The sequence below is a fragment of the Notechis scutatus genome, chromosome 2 (assembly GCF_049901735.1).
Source record: "Notechis scutatus isolate UNSWTSFEM ecotype Mainland chromosome 2, rNotScu1.2, whole genome shotgun sequence".
Lineage (NCBI taxonomy): Eukaryota > Metazoa > Chordata > Lepidosauria > Squamata > Elapidae > Notechis > Notechis scutatus.
Genome location: NC_142010.1, coordinates 209,233,115 through 209,253,730, shown reverse-complemented (window position 1 = coordinate 209,253,730; position 20,616 = coordinate 209,233,115). Strand labels below are relative to the sequence as shown.

At 38.2% G+C, this 20,616-nt stretch overlaps 1 protein-coding gene across 8 annotated transcripts in view; it reads left to right on the top strand.

Annotated features, from left to right (window-relative positions):
- Window positions 1-20,148, top strand: part of SEMA4D (semaphorin 4D) — a 119,517-nt gene extending 99,369 nt beyond the window's left edge. For all 8 annotated transcript variants that reach the window (XM_087957961.1, XM_087957967.1, XM_087957960.1 and 5 more), the window contains 10 exons: window positions 796-889; window positions 1,527-1,640; window positions 2,313-2,464; window positions 4,983-5,158; window positions 5,254-5,410; window positions 7,076-7,298; window positions 8,773-8,888; window positions 12,565-12,737; window positions 16,244-16,287; window positions 17,806-20,148. In XM_087957961.1, the coding sequence (XP_087814087.1) occupies window positions 796-889; window positions 1,527-1,640; window positions 2,313-2,464; window positions 4,983-5,158; window positions 5,254-5,410; window positions 7,076-7,298; window positions 8,773-8,888; window positions 12,565-12,737; window positions 16,244-16,287; window positions 17,806-18,722 (2,166 nt within the window). In that variant the 3' untranslated portion in view covers window positions 18,723-20,148. The remainder of the gene's footprint in view (window positions 1-795; window positions 890-1,526; window positions 1,641-2,312; window positions 2,465-4,982; window positions 5,159-5,253; window positions 5,411-7,075; window positions 7,299-8,772; window positions 8,889-12,564; window positions 12,738-16,243; window positions 16,288-17,805) is intronic.
- Window positions 20,149-20,616: the final 468 nt, after the last annotated feature.

The following is a 20,616-nucleotide window of genomic DNA, read 5'->3' as shown; positions in this document are numbered from 1 at the left end:
ACAGGTAATCTGAAATTTTAAAAATGGCATATTTAAGATATCAAAAGCTGATTTTCTTAATACATTTAAATTCATTTATTTTATGTTGATGGCATGGAGAAAGACTCATATTATTTTAGCATCTAAGGTATCTCATTTGTTATTTAAATTAGGCCTTGGGATATTTACCAGGAGATAATGGACTAAAGTCTGGAATGAGTTGAAATTGTTATGAATATTTCAACAGATGATTTCAAAAGTGATTGTATGAGTTTGGTTTATATATTATTTCCAATTCCATTGACATTTTATTTATTTTGTTTTTGCTATTTGCCAAATTGAGTTGCCTTTATCAGGAATAAAAAATCTGAATAAATTGAATAATCATGACAGCATCCTTTTGCCAGTATCTGATCCAAAAATGAAACATTATAGCTCTGTATGTGTCTGTGTGCATTCCATTTGTAAATTCCAACCTTCCCCTCCCTTTCCCCACTATATCTTTTTTTTCTTATCATGGAAATGGAATAGAAACACGGTCCAGTGTGGTATAGCAGCTCAGGTATTGGACTAGGATCGTACTCTCAAGCATAGAAACTCATCAGTAATTCTGAACCAATCATCCTCTCTCAACCAAATCTTCTCTCACAAGATTGTTGGAGAGAAAAGTGGAAGGAGGAAGTACTAATTATACTATTTCAAAAGAATGCTCTTTTAATTGGTAGAACTGAGAAATATTTCATATGTTCACAACTGTAAGGTAGAATGTAGCTACTTAAATTTCAAATAGAAAATTAAAAAAAAATTGTTTTGTAGAATCTGGCAACATTCAAGCTTATGGGGAGAAATGAAGATGGTAAAGGAAGATGCCCATTTGATCCTGCACAAAGTTATACATCAGTCATGGTTGGTAAGTATATAATTTCAATAATGTTATTCTTTGAACAAAATCAAGAAGATATATATGTTTGTTTATTAATAGTAAAGTTTTTTTTAGCTATTTTTTAGAACATAATTTTTCTGATTTAAAAAAAGGTAATTTGGCTTAAGTAGTCCTTATTAAATTTTGTTTTCCTCATAATTTTTTAAAATCTCTTCTGCTTGTACACCAAATAATTCAACCAATCAATGCAAAGTTTATATAGGAATAGAAAAGAGATATGTTAGAAATAAATATGTAATTGAATAATAATTGCATTAAACAACTATACAAAATTGTAACTACTTACATTTAAAAGATTGCAGTTTTATTTTCCCTTTTGTTAATTTTTTCCCAGTTTTAAAAAAACACTTTTTTCCTTTTCTTTAACAATACATGTATTCTTTATCTTTTGTGTGTTTCTCCCATTTCTCTGTTATTATTTTAAAAGCAATACAGAGTAATTTTTTAAAAAATAGAGAAATTGTATATAGAGATTTGACAGGTAGGAAGAAAGCAGTTTAAGCTTTGTACAATTTTAGTTGGGATGGGAAAGCAAAATTGCATGTGATGTAATGTTTCATGGGAAATAAATTTATTTTTATTCTGTTTTGTTATTGTTCTATAGATGGGGATCTTTACTCTGCAACATCTTACAATTTCTTAGGAAGTGAACCTATTATTTCTAGGAACTCACTGCAAAATCCACTAAGGACAGAATATGCAATTCCTTGGCTTAATGGTAAGGAAATTTAGAGGGGGTTTGATCCTAGATAAATTTTAAAAATGACCCTGAATTAAAAAAAAAACTACACTAAAATGTTCTTCAACAAACTCAAGTTTATCTGATGTAGATTTTTTCCTATTTTTTCCAAACAAAAAACACACACCCCAGTGTTTCGTTCAAACCCACAGCTGCAGAAAATAACCTTTTTCCCCCTGAATTTTCCATCTATGTTTGAAAGAGATGCCAAAATTCCAAGTACTGATTTCAGTATTTAGATGCTGGTTTTGATTTAGCCAATTTGGTTTTGATTCTGAATGACCTGGATACTTTTCAACCAGCAAGGAAAGTAACCTACTCAACTTGTTATTTACATACTGTTTCTGCAACTCTCTGCCCCATAGAATATTTCATTGCTATTTTATCAAAACATATTTTGAGAGCTGTGTATGTGTCTGACACTTATTTTGAGAAACAAGGAATTTAGATTGGAATCACTCATTCAATCGTGCATGTAAATCTTGATCTCTGAGTTTAATCCATGAAAAAGAATTTGAGGTGTCTCAAAGCTTTCCTGTTAGGTTTGTGAAACATGGAAATAAAAAGTATCCAATGAACTATTACAGAAAAGGGGGCCACAGGAGAATAATTAAAATGGTAGTCAATTTTGTTTATATTTTCTTTATGTAGAACCAAATTTTATTTTTGCTGATGTGATAAGAGCTGATCCAGAAAGCCCTGATGAAGATGATGACAAAGTGTACTTCTTTTTCACTGAAGTGTCAGTGGAATATGAATTCCTTAACAAACTGATGATTCCAAGGATAGCTAGAGTTTGTAAGGTGGGTCATAGTGAAAACATTTTCTATTTCTTTCTGGGATGGAGGAAGGAATCAGTTGAAACAAGAATTTGTTTTGTCACTCCAGACATGCCTTTTCTTTGCAGCCTATCCCCAAGGGCAACAGCGTTAGTCTGTTTGTCCTTTTTGCTTAAGAGCCAAACTTGCCATTATTTAAATTAGACCTGCTGTGTTTCTAACAGAGCACTATAACATTAAACTGGACTGTTTGTAGACAGCCATAATTTCCATGGCTTGCCAAATGTTGCTAACTCCTGGCAGTCCCAGCCAGCATAGCCTATAGTGAAGTATTTCAAAAGCTGTGTTCCTCAGCGTCTTGAAGGCCATAACATACATCCAATAAAGTTTCCATGGGAAGAAAACATTAAAAGAATTCCAAATTACTTTCAGCAATTAATAATTGGTACATTTTTTTGGCTGAAAGAATAGAATTGCTCAATAGAATTGCTCAATATCTGTGAAAATTGGGGAGCAGAGAAGATCTAAGGCTTGGTATGGTATCCTGAAAAACCAAGGGCTTTTATGATACTATCACACATTTCTCTCCTCACATATATTGTATGCTTATCAGTCACTGTCAGCCTGAAGGAATTGGGAAATAGGGAACACTTGGCCATCAAGGTATCAAACTTGTTTGACTGGAATGTGTCCTTCTGTGCAAAGAGAAAACTACTGATAACCAATATGCTTCTGCCACTCTTTATGTGAGTGCAGTTAAAAAAAGTTCCTTTTATTGGGGACCTATTTACCATGAAACAATGTGATTCCACCCCCCACCCCCCCCAAAGAACATTTAATGCTCTTGTCACCTTGTACTTTTATTGTGGGTGGAAGGGTGCAGAAGTTTGTAAAATATTAGGCTCTGCATTTAATTTGCAACATGTAATTAAGCAATTCAAGCTGATTGAAGCCTGCAAGATTTGTGAAATCCCAGCAATTTTACCAAATGCGCTTTTGGTGTGGCAATAATGGTTCTCTGCCCACTGACAGCTTGTCATTATTGGCAGCACAACTAATATATGATCTGGATCCCCATTATTTTATATGGAATTCTATGGAAGGGGATAGGGAAATATGAAGCTAGAAACTGGGAGACTGAATTCTAGCTCTGCCTTAGGCATGAAAGCTGGCTGGGTGATCTTTTGCCAGTTGTTCTTTCTCAGCCCTAGGAAGCAGGTAATAGCAAACTACTTTTGAAATCTTGCCAAGAAAACTTCAGGGACTAGTTGAGGCAGTCAGCAGGAGTCAACAATAAATTGAAGGCACACACATACATGCACAAAAATATGCATATCCTTTTGTATTGCTGATGATGGTACTTAGGGAAATATGTCTACTTCGTAGCAAAGGCTGGAGACCAGGGATATTTTAAAGTATAGTGCTTTCAGTGTTACACATTTCTCCTTTGGAACCTCTGGCTTAAAATTCATTATTTGGAGGTTTCCTGTTACTTCACAGCAGTGGTGGTATTCAAATATTTTTGCCACCGGTTTGGTGGGCGTGGCTTGGTGGGCGCGCTTTGCACATGTGCACACACTGTGTGCATGTGTGTGTGCACATGCACGCCGAACGGGCACTTTGCGCAGGCGCAGAGGCATTCTAACTTGCCTCCTGCAAGCCTGCACGATCCCAGTCGCTTCAGCAGCTGCCGCCCAGCATTCTGTGCTGGGAAAAATTCAGCAGATAAAAGTGAGTATGGGAGCCCAGGCAGGTGGGCCCAACAGCAGAGCAGTGGAGAGAACCAGTTCGGTCTCCGCTGCTCATCGCTCCTACTAGCTCAACAGAACCGGGCCGAAGCGGTCAAATACCACCACTGCTTCACAGTGCAGGAGCACAATTCTTCCTGTGTCACAAAGATAGAGGGAAACAAACATTTTCAACTGCTCCCCAGTTTGATATCAATTTAGTTGCATAGGGAGAAGACACAATTCTTCCTAATGCCAAAGTTGTTTGAGGTGTGAGGAAAGGCTGTATTTATCACAGCAGCCCTCGAGCCATTAACATTATAGAGACCCTGAGTGGCCTTTATTAATATATAATGATGTGAAAGTAGAGACTGCGTACAGGGCCTTATTCATTTATTTGAAAAGTTTTGTTGTGATGGTGGTGTGTGTGTGTGTGTGTATACAATATGTTCTGAAGTCAAAACATTTCAATTCTGAAATCTCCCTTTCTGACTATTAATATCATATAGAAACTTTGGCGAAGACATGCTCCAGAATTATTTCAACCTCCAGACAAGATCTTTAGACTTCCATATTGTAGCTAAAGTGTCCATGTTGTGATCAGAACATTTCTAGTTAAGTTTGGATGTGGATATTTAAAGGTTGGAACTTTTCCTCAGTGTTTGGCACTTTTTAAATAAGTGCTTAAAATGTAAAAGTGGCTTGGAGAATTTCATATTTTTATATGTACTAATGCTTTAACAGTACAAAACTGTTCTTTTTTTAAAAAAAATATTGATCTTGGACAATGAAAATGCTTTTTTTTCCCTTTCAAGGGGGACCAAGGAGGACATCGAACTTTACAAAAAAAATGGACTACCTACCTCAAGGCTCGGTTGTTTTGTTCAGTCCCAGAGAAAAATTTATTTTTCAACATTGTCAACGATATTTTTATCCTAAAGACTTCAAATTTAAAAGAACCAGTGATTTATGGAGTTTTTACTCCTCAGTTGTAAGTAATAGCTTTTTGTTTTAGAGGCCCATTTGTTACCACAGGAGTGTAAAAAGTTGAATAAATTTCCATCCTTTTTTTTTTTTTTTTTTAAGGAATAATGTGGGCCTCTCAGCAGTGTGTGCCTACAATATTTCTACAGTGGAAGATGTTTTTGCCAAAGGAAAGTACATGCAAAGCACCACAGTTGAACAGTCCCATACAAAATGGTTGCGATACAATGGAGAGATTCCTAAGCCACGGCCTGGAGCAGTAAGTTCTGGATAACCTATAAACTGGTTTCTGGTCCCTTACCTTGATTTCTAAAAAGCAATTGTAAAGACAGTTTTATTCAATATTAGATGCACTTATGATGGTGATAGTGATAATCCCAAACACTAGTAGCACCAGGCTGAGTAAGTGAGTTGTTTCTTACACCTTTTGACAAGGTAGATAAAACCAATTGGACTGCTGCAAGTTTCATCTTTATTTAAACAGCAAGAATAACATCATTGTTAAATGCTAAATTGAAGACCACAGGGGAGGATTTTAAGAGAACCGTAGTCTTGGTCTTAACACTGGAATCTTATTGACAGTTCTAAACATCTATTAGGTTAGTTTTAAGTGATAAGGATACCATTTGCCCCTTTGGGGAAAATTAAGGAGTACTGAGAAAGAAGAATATTTGTAGCTCAAGGTTGAAATGAAAGTTCCTTTGGTGCTCCTTGAGCTTGGTTGTTTTCAACCTAGTACTAATGATGTAATCTATTTGGGTAATGAATTCTCTATAAGAAAACAGCCAAGCTCAGAGAGCACCAAGAACACCTCAATTTAGCTCAGTTTAAGATGATTATAATGTATATTTTAGGTTTGTTTATTTGATGTTAATAATACCTATATATGGAAAATAATTTTGATGAGAAAACTGAGGAAGAAAAATGCTTATCTATTTGATTTGCTTAGAACGGGATCACTTCCCGGCGCCCGGTTCCGGCACAGCTGGGGCCGCCTGGTAGCGTCACTGGGCGCCGCCATCTTCAAGATGCGCCCACCTTCCTAGATCCTTCCTCAAATCCCCCCCCCCCCCCCAAGCTTTCGAGACGCCAGCTTTCAACCCCCCCCACCGCCCCCGCTTGTGCCGTGCGGTCCCAGACCGCGGGGGACCCTGGTGAACACATATATAACTGCCCAGCTCAGGTGCTGTAACTCCAGTGTGACATATATTACAAAAGAAAACAGTGGTCATTAAAAGCATGATAGATTCCATTTTTATTGTTGATCATAACTTATAAGAGCCCTGGTGGCACAGTGGTTAGGATGCAGTATTGTAAGCAAAGCCTGTCCACAGTCTGGAGTTTGATCCTGATGGGCTTAAGGTTGCCTCAGCCTTTTATCCTTCTGAGGACGGTAAAATGACTTTCCCAGTTTGGAAAAGACTTGAGTTTTACCTCTTGAAAAAACAAAGAAATTACTTAATACAGCTAGATAATGTATGTAATAGAGACCATATTTTAAAGCCTACACAGATAGTCCTTGAAGTACCACCACAGTGGAGTCCAAAATTTCTGTTGTTAAGTGAGACACTTGTTAAGTGAATTTTTCCCATTTTAGGACTTTTATTTGCCACAGTTGTTAAGTGAAACTGGTTTCCCCGTTGACTTTGCTTGTCAGAAGGTCGCAAAAGGGGGTCAGAAGAACTTGGGACACAGCAATGGTCATAAATACGAACCAGTTGCCAAGCATCTGAATTTTGATCTTGGGGATGCTGCAAAGGTTGTAACTGTGAAAAATAGTCGTAGGTTAATTTTTTTCAATGTCATTGTAAGTTTGAACAGTCACTAAAGGAACTATTGTAAGTCAAGAACTACCGGAATTATTCCTTTTTAAGTGTTCATTAATCATACTATGTGTCTATTTTGTTTATTTTTCATGGAACAGTGTATAAACAAGGAGGCCAAAGCAGAAAATTTCAAGAGTACTCTTAACTTACCTGACAAAACCTTACAATTTGTCAAAGACCATCCTTTGATGGATGATTCTGTGACCCCAATAGGAGACAGACCCAGATTGATCAAGCGTGATGTGAAGTATACCCAGATTGTGGTGGATCAAGTCCGTGCATTGAATGGCACGTTATATGATGTCATGTTTATCGGGACAGGTAAGTTTTCCATGAGTTTCAAGTGGTTTTTCAGTGAAGTTGAATAGGCCAATCCAGTGTTGTGAATTTCAGTGTACTGAAAGTGGGAGAAAAATGGGCTCAGGATTAATTAAAAGTGCTTCCTTGCATAGTCCTCTTATGACTTATGACTAGTTGTTTCATGACCATTAAAAGTCACTATGGATTTTTTAAAAACCTACTTACAACTCAGTCCTTGAAATTACAATTGCGCTCTTGGTCATGTGGCCACATCTCCGGCGCCTGGCAATCAGCTTAATTTTTTGACTGATTGCAGTATTCCATATCGGTGTGACCACAATCACTTTTTTTGTGTATCACTTTTTTTTTTGCCATTTTTCAGTAGAAGATAGCAAAAGCTGCCCATTGGATGTGTTGGATTCGATTAATAAACATACGGTTCTCTTAATGACCATGTCACTCACTTAAAGACCATGATTACTCCTTGTAAAAATGGTTGTAAAATCAAATTCTCTCAGGTGGTGCCTTGACTTTTATGACCACAACATAGAAGACTTAAATTCCAAAGTCAAAGACTACCTGTGTGCATCTTCTTCAGAAATTGTCCTTCGTGTCTTTGAAGACCTTAACTGAAATTCAGCAATTAAGTTAAAAGAGAGATCTTTTCAGTCTGGGAATTATTACTAAATGTCCTGGTTATGTCAATGTCAACTTTCTATCACTGGAAAAAGTTTCATCTTTGTCTGAATGTTTCTGGGAAATGCATTAGCTGCTGATACTACAGGTAGTCCTTAACTTACAACAGTTTGTTTAATGACCAACGTTACAACAGTACAAAATAAATATAAAGTATAAAAAGTTATGACTGTTTTTCACATTTGTTACCACTGTATCATACCCATGGTCACGTGATCAAAATGTAGATGGTTGGCAATGCATATTTATGATGGTTGCAGTGTCCCACAGGGTCACTTTTGCAATCTTCTGACAAAGTCAATGTTGAACCCAGATTTATTTAACAACCATGTTACTAACTTAACAACTGCAGTGATTTATTTAGCAATTATGGCAAGAAAAATCGTAAAATGGGACAAAAGTCACTTAAGAAATGTATCACTTAGCAACAGAAATTTTGGACTCAATTATGATCAAAAGTCAAGGACTACCTGCATATTGTTGCATGTTTATTTTGTAGGGGTGGGGTATATATAATTTGTTCTACTTTTCAAGAGATACATACATAAATCACTGAAGTTAATATAAAATTAAACTCAACAGAATGGAGATAAAAGATGAAGCAAAAATGGGATCAGAAGTAAAACTGCTGAAGTAGGCAGTTATATAGCAAAAAGCAATGTATAAAAGACTGAAAAAGCAGAGAAAACTAAAAGGTTTTGAAATATCTTGTGAAGAAGAATCCGTAGACTCCCAAGTATGGTCAATGTGTGTTTATTTTTACATGGCTGCCGAAAAGATTTGCCTTCTGTCATTTCAGATCAAGGTGCTCTTCACAAAGCAATCAGTTATGAAAATGGAATGCACATTATGGAGGAAATTCAGCTCTTCCCAAATTTTGATTCTATTCAGACTCTTTTGCTTTCTTCCAAAAAGGTAGGGCTGAGTGAGGTCACGGAAAAAAGAGGCCTGGGGGAACCAAAGCTTGCAATATGTAAAGAGGCAGGGGAGGGCGGAGAATCAGCTGCTGAATTCAGAGGTGATGGCTGAGAACTCGATTGTCTGTTAGGATGCAAAACAGATGCAGCTCCCTAGGTGGTGGGTAGATCTGAGTCTGTCCCAAGACTCAAAAACTCAAATAGACTTTCTTGATATGCTCACTTTCAGTCTGGAAGCATCTACCGTGTTTCTCCAACAATATGGCCTCCACCAATAGGAAGACCCAGCATGTTTTCTAGGCATAAAATCAAATTAAGCCCCTCGCCCCAAATTTAGGCCTAGTTTAAAACATGCAAAATAGGGGGAAGGGTGGGGGGACTTGCCATTTGGAGTGCCGTTGGAGCTGCTGCCGCCGTTTGGAGCTGCCTCTGCCGTTTGGAGCCGCCGCCGCCGTTTGGAGTGCCGTTGGAGCTGCTGCCGCCGTTTGGAGCTGCCTCTGCCGTTTGGAGCCGCCGCTGCCGTTTGGAGTGCCGTTGGAGCTGCTGCCGCCATTTGGAGCTGCCTCTGCCGTTTGGAGCCGCCGCCGCCGTTGGAGCCGCCGCTGCCGTTTGAAGCTGCCTCTGCCGTTTGGAGCACTGCCGCTGTTTGGAGCACCACCGCCACTCCAAACACGGCGGCAGCTCCAAACACGGAAGCGGCAGCTCAAAACGTGACGGTGGCACTCCAAACGGTGGCGGCGGCTCCAAACGTCAGATGCAGCTCCAAACACGGAAGCAGAGCCGCCGCCGCCGTTTGGAGAGCCGCCGCCGCCGTTTGGAGTGCCGCCGTCACGTTTGGAGCTGCCGCTTCCGTGTTTGGAGCTGCCGCCGTGTTTGGAGTGGCGGTGATGCTCCAAACAGTGGCAATGCTCCAAACGTGGAAGCGGCAGCTTCAAACGGCGGCGGCGGCTCCAAATGGCAGAGGCAGCTCCAAACGGCGGCAGCAGCTCCAAACGGCGGCAGCAGCTCCAACGGCACTCCAAACGGCGGCGGCGGCTCCAAACGGCAGAGGCAGCTCCAAACGGCGGCAGCAGCTCCAACGGCACTCCAAATGGCAGCGGAATGGGCAGAAGGGAAAGCAACAGCGGCAGGTGCCAAAGGTCTTGGGTCTGCAGCAAAGGTGTTTGGTGGGAGTAGGGAGCTCTCTGCGCTTCGCCATGATCGCCCGTTAGGAGCGGCTGGTGGCAAGGCTGCCCGCGGGACGCTCTAGGTGAGGATGAAAGGGGGGAAATTAAGTTACCCCCGAAAAGAAGGCCTAGCCGTTTTTTCGGGGCTCAAAAAAAAAATAAGGCCCGGCCTTATTATGTGAGAAACACGGTAGTTGTAATCTAGTTTTACTCATGCAGCCTTCGGAGACTCGTTTAGTGACCAAAGTTACGTGTTGTGGTTTCAACTGGTTTTGATGTTCCATCCATCCCAGCATACTCAGGATTACGTAGTACTTGGCAACTGGCTCCCGCTATGATGCTTGCAGCATCCCATAATTATGTGATCACAATATGTGATCTTCCCTGCCATCTTCCCACCAGAAAAGTCAATGGGGAAGCTGACAAGGAAGGTCACAAATTGCTTGGGTTAATCTTCCTCACACCTTCCTCAGCCCCTCTATGTGCTGGTGCTGTGCATCACCAGCCACCCGCACACCTTTATGTACCTTCCTTGAGCATTGCTGCACCCATACCACACCTCCCCAGCCATTCTTGCACTTTCTCCCACCCAATAGCACCTGCTACCCTTGTGCATCACCTACTCCCATCACTCACACATCCTCTCTCAGGTGGCAGTAGCTGTGCTGGCACCACACCTCCTCTACTACTTCCTCACCTTTTTCCACCCAGCACAGCCACGTAATCCACCTGGGACTTGCAATGCAGTTATGTGTGTCATGTTTTACAACTGCATCCCTTCCCAATTGCAGTCCTAAGTTAAGGACTACTATATAGCTTTCTGATTTGAGACTAGGCAGGAAGGAATGTGATCGTTTAGAGAGAAGTCTGTATTTGCACGAAGAATGAAAAGTCTTAAGACAGTGTTGGCTAACCTTTTTTGGCTCCTGTGCCAAAAATTGTGTGCGTGCTTGCACATTTGCGCTCGCATGCCAGCACCCAGAAGGCAATGCGTGCCCCCCCCCACACCTACACATGCACACGCAATCCCCACCCACCCACCTTCGCCGCCCCCTTACCTGCACTGTGCCTCACAGCTGATTTCTGGCCAGTTTGAGGCCTTTTTTGGCCTCCCAGAGGCTTGAGGAAGGCTTCTGCAGGCTTTGCAGGCCGAAAACTAGCCTTGTTTTTCATCACTTCCGGTATTTTCGGAAAAACAGGAAGTGACAAAACAGGCATTGTTTTCGGCCTACAGAAGCCTGCCTTAAGCCTTTGGAAGGCCGAAAAAGGCCTCAAACCAACCGAAAATCAACTGTGAGGCATACACATGCGCAGTGAGGTAAGTTTGCCTGCAGATCGTGTGCCAGCACAAATGGCTCTACATGCCACCTGCCATAGGTCTAAGATCATCACAGGTCTAAGATATCTTAATTTATTCTCTTGGCTAATAGCCTGGAGAACTAGTGTCAGAGAGTACAGATATACTGGGCTAGATGGACAAATAACAAATAATCTGGCATCATTCAGCTTTCTGTGACCGAGTTCACACTCAGTACTGAGCCACAATTTACTTATCATACTTGGTTGAATAAACCATTGTTAGCATCTTGAAATTCAGTGGCAAATTTCAACAACATGAATGTTACCTATTTTGTTTCTCAAAATTACTGCTAGAAATGAGAACAGACAGACCCTCCCATTTCTATGCTCACCCACAAATCTTCCCAAAACATTTTGAAATCAAGCCACCTTAACATGGCAATTTTGCTACTGAATTTAAACTCTACATTGATTGAGAGATGGGCTTAAGAGTGAGAGTGTGTTGGCTACCTGGCACCTAAAAATAACTGGCTTCCATCTGTGACCACCATGTCACCAAAGGCATCGTACTTGCATTCATAGCAAAAGATTATCCATCCCTGTCATAATTTTTGACTTACAAACCACTATGATTGAGGTTACACAACAATCCAAGCCATAAATAAGCAAACCACATTGATGCCATTGTTTATCTACCTCCTGCTTTTTAAACCAAGCTGTGCATATCTTAAAATAATGATAAGCTACTTTAGTTATCTCTTTTAAAAAGATAAGGGCTGGGAGATTATATTAACATCGCAATCACCTCTTTAATGGAGAAAAGAACGTTGCAACATCAACAGCTGTAAGAATATATAGTTGTCTTAATACTCTGTCCATAAGACACCATAGATGTTCGATGTTTGTGTTACTCCTCCCTTGCACAGTAAACCACCCTCTCACACACACAAAATTTATTAAGTGAAAGTCCTTGGAATTGATACAAATTGAAAATCTGAAGTTGTGTTAGGCAATTTAGTCCCCTAGCAGCCCAATATTGTTAGTTTTGACAATGGTTGTATAACTTGGTTTACACAGGCTGATAGTGGACAACAGTGCAATTTTCTTTTGAGAAATACTGTAGCTCAATCTTTTACGAAGCTTCCTTCTTCCTTGAGATGGGAAAGGAAATATGCCCTCTTCTACCAATTGCCTTTGTATTTTCTGCAGGGAAAGCAATACCTCTATGCAGGATCCAATACAGGAGTAGTCCAGTCACCTGTTGCATTTTGTGAGAAGTATAGTACTTGTGTGGACTGTGTCCTGGCAAGAGATCCATACTGTGGATGGAATCCCCATAAATCTCTGTGCAGTGATATCTTCAAAGAAAGTGAGAATAACAGGTAAAAGTACTGAGATGCATCTACATTATATATTACAGATCAAATGTGTTTATGTGGATCAACTAATAAAATGTCATTCAGTGAGCAATTCTAAGCATGCATATTGCACAAAATACAACATCTTGAAAGGCTTGTATTATTTTTATTCTTTTGAAACTATTTCTTTTTTTTAATAAAGTTTTATTTGGGTTTTCACACATACAAAATACAAGTAAAACATCTTTTTTGAAAATAGCATAGTCCCGGGTTGAACTTCTTCATACAGACACAAAACTCAATTTCATGCTCCTTTTTGTATTCTATTCCATATCTTATACTATTTTACATTTTCTATATAGTTTTTCCCCTCTTTTAATTTTCTCAATTTTATTTTGATTATCTCATCTCAATTCAAATCATTATATTTATACTTTTGTCTGTTCTGTTTCAATTTCATATTATCTTTTCTCATTAAACAAATTTTCTTCTGTAGTTACTAATTGGAGTATGACACCTTTATATCTTTTGATTACATCCATTCAACTCTTATTTAAACTTGAATATATACCTTAAGTTTATGACCTTCAATATAATACATAATACATAACTTCCAATCAAATTCTGCTTGGTACAGAATTCTTATAATACACACTATATTCTTTTAAAAAAAGATTGTAAATATATGTAATTATAAACCCTCATTCCATTCCAGTTCCGTTCTATCATTAATAATCATTAAAATCTTAACATCTTTAACACTTCTTTTCAATTAAATATCATACTTCCTTAAAAACACATATAATCTCCATAATTAATTTTTCCCTTATTTCTCTTCATGTATGTTTGAAACTATTTCTTGTTCTAATTCCTTCTGCCTCCTCTGGAAAAAGAACGTTAAGCATGTAGATAGTGAAATCTGAAAAGTAGTAAAGATGGGATGAAAGAGAAAAGATCTCTGAAAAACTTTGTTTATAACACTTTAGAAAAGAAAAAACCCACAACTTTCCAGTGAACAATGGGATCAGAACATTAATAAATAGTTCTGTGTATGTTTGCTTAGAACTAGGCCCAGCTGACTTCAGTGAATCTTACTCATAATTTTTATTTTAAACATAAACTTGTTTGTAGAAGTAGAGAAAATAATATGAATCTTCAATTCATAGGGATGTTGTAATTTTCATAAAATATATGCAACTTAACCAAATTTAATTCTAAGCCAAACTCTTTAAAATATAATGCAGAATATATAAGATGCAAAGTAAAAATTATCTTGAATATTTTGCTTTGTGAAACCAGGTCATGATTAGTTTAGGTTGGGTATGTCTGTCCCACAGCCCACAGGTCGCAGGCAGTTCTGGAAAGGACCCACAAAATAACTAAAAATAATAAAGTTATTTATAGAAACTTATATAAAGTTATACATTAACTATATTACATATGTTGTATGTGGCCCAAGACAATGTTTTAGAATTGTATCTAAATTCTAATATACGATTAAATTAAGCTGTATTTTATGGAACTAAGCCAGCTTCATGACCATGCTTTTGAATAAGATTAATCAGAGTTTGCCAGAAAATACATCCTTTAATTGTATCAGAGAAGAAGGGGAAAAGTGAGAAAAAAGAAATTAGGGTTGTTTCTATCTAAATACTGTAATTATTATTTTGTCATCCCAGTTTTGGCTGTTGTGTTCTGGACCTTTTACATATTTATTTTCATGCATAAGCAAGTTAGGCTATAAGAGAACAAGTTGAATGAATCAGAACACACCTCTTAGATCAATCTCCAACTTTTCAACTATAGACTACACTAACCTGCCTTACTATTCTTTCCAAACCAACTGGAACTTTAATCTTTATTTGCATTTCATAGAAGTACTGCAAGGCATATTATCTACATAATTATTATTTATGATATTTTTAGGCAGAAAAAACAGTTTCTTTAAATTGAGATCACCATTTGTGCCTAGTATAAATGGAGAATAAGGAAGTTAAGAAAATGGCAAGTATCAGCCATTTTGTCTACCCTAGACACTCAGTTCATGTTTTGCCTTAGTCACTTGTTCCTTTCTCCTCCCCAAAATGGGATTTGTTTTTGTTTACAATGGATTGTTCTGATTTGCAGAGAATTACCATTTCAAACCCTTCAGATTGATATATCAAAGGATTGGACACAGAAACATACTCACTTTGGCTTCAAATGTTATAACTTTTCCTGTTTGCTTTTCTGTACTTAATGTCACACTCTGGTGCATAAAGACTCTTTCATGTTTTGGAAGTTCTCGCCTTTCTGTGAAGGTGTACTAGGACAGCGGTCAGTGGGCCATGAGAAAATATTGGTGGGCCGCACAGAAATCTCACCCCCAGAGCACCACCCCCCAAAGCAATTAATCCAGGCTGCACAGAAACACAAGGCTGCTCCACCCACATGGCGCGCGGGCACCCTCCCCACCCACTCACTCCTTACCCAGCAAACTTGCCTGCTAAATTGCTATTTTTCCAACCATCAGCTGTTCTGCTGTGCCGGGAGATTTAGATTACCTAGGAAGTAGGAAATGGTTGGATTTCTTGCTTTCTAGCTAGTCTTTAGATCTTCAGCTCTGCTTTTAAACACAGCCGAACCTCCCTTAGGACTGAAAGTTCTATTATTTAGTGCAGACTCACAGCAGGCAAATTTTATGTGACAGACTCAGGTAGTCGATGGCAGATAGATAGATCACTGAATGATTCTGTGAACAACTCAATCTGCCTGTCTGCTTTGCCTGATTGTGGGTAAAAGTTGCTCTTTTTATAAAAAAAACCTCAATATTTACACACATGGTGTGTTGTGAGTTAATTTTGTGAGTTTGCTTGCAAGCAAATTTTATGTGACAGACTGAGCTAGCTGATGGCAGATAGATCTCTGAATGAATCTGTAATTCTGTGAGCAACTCAATCTGCCTGCCTGCTTTGCCTGATTTTGGGTAAAAGTTGCTTTTTTATAAAAAATTCAATATTTATATAAATATTTATAATATTTACACACAAGCCATGCCCAGCCAGTCATATGACCACCAAGCCACACCCACAAATTGGGCCACGCCCGCAGAACCGGTTAGTGGTCCCTGGGATTTAAAATTATGAGTTTGGTGGTCCCTGAGGTCCAAAAGGTTGGGCAACCCCTGTGCTAGGAGAACCAAAGGCTGGTGGTTGAAAATAGTAAGCAGAGCACACCATTTTTCTTCAGTGATATTAACTCATCCAGTCATGTATGTCGCTATATCACCGTAACAGACAAGTTATCAGTAGTATTGCAGATTATTTTTTTCTTTCGTGAATTCATTTGCTGCAAGGAGCAGCTGTTCATCAAAAATCAGCATAACCTTCTGCAAACATGCTTCTCCCCTACTCCAATATTTATTTGAATATTATTAGCTATAATTAGTGGTGAATTTGTGTAACTTTAAAAAGTTCTCATGATTTTGCAGGTAGAGTTATATATACAGGATATGACAATTTATTGTATCTCACACCATATATTGTTTCTAGGGATTGGATTCAGAATATAAATGGAGATGCCTCTTCTTGTTCAGGTAAGCTTTGGTTTTCATAAATGATTGAACAGTAACACAGAATAAATGTTTGGCTTGTTTGTTTATTTCTACAGGCAGCATTTCCTGTTTGCATACAATATATAGTTATCACATTGCTTATATTTTAACATGCTCTATATTTTATTCTGTAACTACCCTTAAAAATCTTGAAGAAATGGGACTGTGATCATCTCTGGATTCATAACCAAGTCCATCATGGAACTGCCCAATCGCATAAAACCAGGAATAGCCCACACATGAAATCATGGGGTCTTATAAAAGGAAACTCTGAGAAAACACCAAACAATAACCTCACACAAAGCCTTTGTGTGAGTCTGCCTGCTACCTACGGATCACTTAGTAGACTATTTTTAATCTAGCATGACTTTGGTGTTCTTATTTAGTTACCCTAAATTATAAGCTCTTTGTAGGTTTTTTTTAATAGATTCTTTTTCCTCATCCACCGAAAAAGAGTTTCCAAACAAACAAAAATTACTGGAAAGATCTTGCCTTCCAAAACAAATTTTATATGTCCAGGGATGATTATTACTGTTATATGGTACTGTTCTAGCTCTAATCTATTTTCAAATTCTGGTCAAACCTCCAATTAGTTTTTTTGCAATGCAGCCTTTTTCCAACTCCAGTGCATGCATAAGTCTGTTTTGTGGTCAAAGTTGATAAAAGTAACATATTACCTGACTTTTAAAACAACAGACATCCCTTAATTAGGCTGTGCTCTGAACATTGAAACTGTCTATCCAGTGATGCTGTGCTGGTTAGATTGCAAATTAACTAACCTATCAAAAGTACCAAGAATTGTAAGAGTTGTTTTAAAAGCATTTATTGCTTTAAACTACAGGTTGTTCTATACAAGAGAATTTAAACACAAGGTTCTTTTTCAAAGATTATAATTCTTTTATATAGTTTATTTTTCCAAGTTTGTGTTAAATTTGTTGTTGTATTTGTTCTTTGTTTTTAGGTTATGCCTGTGTGTGCCATATTTGTTACTGTGAAATGATCATTATACAACTTAAGTTTGTTAGACATTATTCCTCTTATCTGTTATGATCATCATACATTTTTCCCTGTGCCTCCTACAAATATAAGAGCAGAGAAGTTCTACACATATTTGTTTAGCTGAACCTGGGTATAAGTTGTATCTTGTCTCACACTAATAATGGTCATATCCATTGTGAAGTCTTCTGACACAGAGGCATTCATCAACAGAATAAACAGTGATTTTTTTCAATGATACCATATCACTCTGCAGGCCTTGTGCCATTTTCCAAACTAGTCCACGAATGCCTAGCATTTGAAGGGCCCTATTCCATTGTATTACCCTGATTGATGCTTCCTGTCAACAGAAGGATTCCAGTTGGATACTGCCATAGGTGTGGTGCGATAAGCTACCTGCACTGACATTATGAGCATTTGATGTTCCAACATGGCTGAATTGGTCTCCCCTTCTCTTCAAAAAGTAATTTCTGACATGGTTTCACATTTATTTTGCTATTTCAGATAAAGTCAGAGAGCATTCTCTGCAGCACACTTTTGGGCATGGGAGCACTGCAGAGTTAAAATGTTCAAAGAAATCCAACCTGGCCCAGGTGGTTTGGAAATTCAAGGATGATGTGCTAAAGGTGGAAAGCCCTAAGTATCGTCTTCTGGAGAAAGCATTGCTCATCTTCAATTTGTCTGAGGGAGACAGTGGTGTTTATCAATGCCTGTCAGAGGAAAAAGTGAAGAATCAAAAGTTTTCACAAGTGTTGGCTAAGCATGTTTTGGAACTGAAAAAAATCCAGCATACTACTCTGAGCCCAAAGCAGCAGCCTATTCCACAAACAGAAGGTGACAGAGAGGCATCCAAAATGGCTTCTTTTCCTACTGAAGGGTTAGCTGTTCACATTCCAACAGTTGTACCAGTCACAACGACCAGGATAGAAACAAATCCTCTTGTCCCAATGCTGATGAGCACTGCCTCCAGTCTTGAACGCTCCAAGTCGCTCCCTGAGGTCCCTGAAAAGACCATGTTTCTAAAATCAAATGATAGTTCCCTTTTGATGTTTCTCTTTTTGTTCTTTTTTGTGCTGTTCTCGAGTCTGTTTGTCTACAATTGTTACAAAGGATATTTACCAGACCAATGTCTGAAGTTTCGCTCTGCTATGCTACTTGGGAAGAAGAAGCCCAAGGCGGATTTTTCTGATTGTGAGCAAAGTGTGAAAGAGACCTTGGTGGAGCCAGGCAGTCTTATGACCCAAAGTGGAGAACATCCAAAGCCAGCACATGACACAGGCTATGAAACCGAAGCAGACTATGGAAATGGCCACATTCAGCATGATGAGGACCATTCGCAATCTTACAAAGATGTCAAGGACAAACCTTTTGATGTTAAGTGTGAACTGAAATTTGCTGACTCAGATGCTGAGGCTGATTAAAAGCAACAGGCCCCAGTTTTTCTGAGGAAAGTTTGATTATTCTAATTTTTTAATACATTGCATTTTAAATGTGATAACTAGGCCACAGAGGGCTATCTATATGTCATCAGTTCTGTATGTGATACTTTGTCATTTCACAACTGGGTTGAACAAAGAACCATCTGCTGTGTTCTAAAAACCATTTTGTTCCACATTTATTTTTCTAATGTGATCGTTGAATTTTTATTTTAAATGGCCAGTTGTAAATTTCAAACTTATTTTCCCCTTGAGGTTGATTTAACATTTGCACATACTACTTTATTTCCTGTTTTCATAGAAAGTAAAATTAACTCTTTTTGCAGATCCATGCCAAAAAGGATTTCAGTAGCTACAGCTTGCATATATTTAACTGCTGTTAAAAATCTAATTTCAGTTTAATTCCAAATTGGAAATAATATTTAGTTTATCAGATTGGTAAATTATAGGCTTTTTGTCCAGTTTTGGACATTTCTTTGCATCTAGTGATTTATAATGCTTAATGTACTGCCGTCATCATATTTTGTCTGTTAACTATAGCTGATGAAAGAAACATTTAAGTTTTCCCAAACAGTTTATGTACCTTTTATAGAATATGCTGTATGTCGGGACAGGTCTGGATAGATTCGCATAAGGTTCTCAGGGATACGTTTTGGTTAAATGATTTTGTTTTATTATTTTTAGAGATGCTATGGTAATCACTATAAGTGCTCAATTTTGGATTATGGGGAAATGTAGCTTAGAAAAGAGATTTTAAAAAGTGTTAGACACTGCCACATTAATTACATTCTGGGATTTTTTTAAGTGGACGATGTCACCAAACTATACACATTCTGAGAGCCTTGTGTGTTTACAGTGCAGAATTTAACAAACATTTGATGGATGTCTCTGAAGAGGTAATAGAGAATACTTATTTTTCAACCTTTTTCACAGTTGGAAAGTAATCAGATTGCACCACCCATAGCCAACTTTGCCAAAAGTTTTCACACTTTTGTCACATCATCCATCAACATTTGAAAAAGCAAGTGAAGAAACAAGACAGACAAACCAAAACTGCCCAAAAACTGTTTTATCTCTTCATGGATTAAAATACGTTAAATGTGGTTCCCAGTGGCACTATTTGTATGTAAAATTATTTTGTGATGTACAGTTTTACTACTTGTCTTTTGCTGTCTCTGTGTGTCTCCCTTATGTTACAAGAAACAGGGAGGTTAGGAATAGCAAGAAATCTCCTTGCTCAATAGGCAAATTTGTCCCCAAACTTTTTTTTTTTTGTTAACTCCCCAAGCTCTCTTAGATGGTATTGCTGTGAATAGTTTTATATTTTGTATGATTCATTTTGCTTTTATTTTTCTATCTTAACTATTGTATATGTGAAAAGGTTATGGAATAAATATTGAAATTAATTGCATTCCATCTTTATTATTGAGCCTTAGATTGATTTTATGACAATAAAATCTACAAAGGTTTGGTTTCTTGTTTGGTGGACACAGAATGGAGCGAAGACAGGAAACTCATGACTTTCCTTTGCATTTCTGCTTTCTATTTTTTCCTCTTTTTCTTTCCTATGCACATTATTTCCTTGGCATGTGAAGTGTTTCTTGCAGACTTTTTTCCTTAGTGCTCCTTTCTTCTTCTTTTTCCTTTTCTGTCTTCTTCTGCCACAGCTTCCGCTTCTGTAGCTTTTCCTTCTCCTGGTACTTCTTTGTCCTGTGTTGGAAGTGATTTCCCTTCACCCAGCTGCCCCCAGCCTGAAGTTTGGTCTATCACAGATCATGCTCCAGTTACACTGCTACCACCATTCTTAAGTGACCAGATCCTGCACGTTAATGCTCATAGCACCTTCCTCTTTTGTCAAGCCATAGGTAAGTCAGAAGAT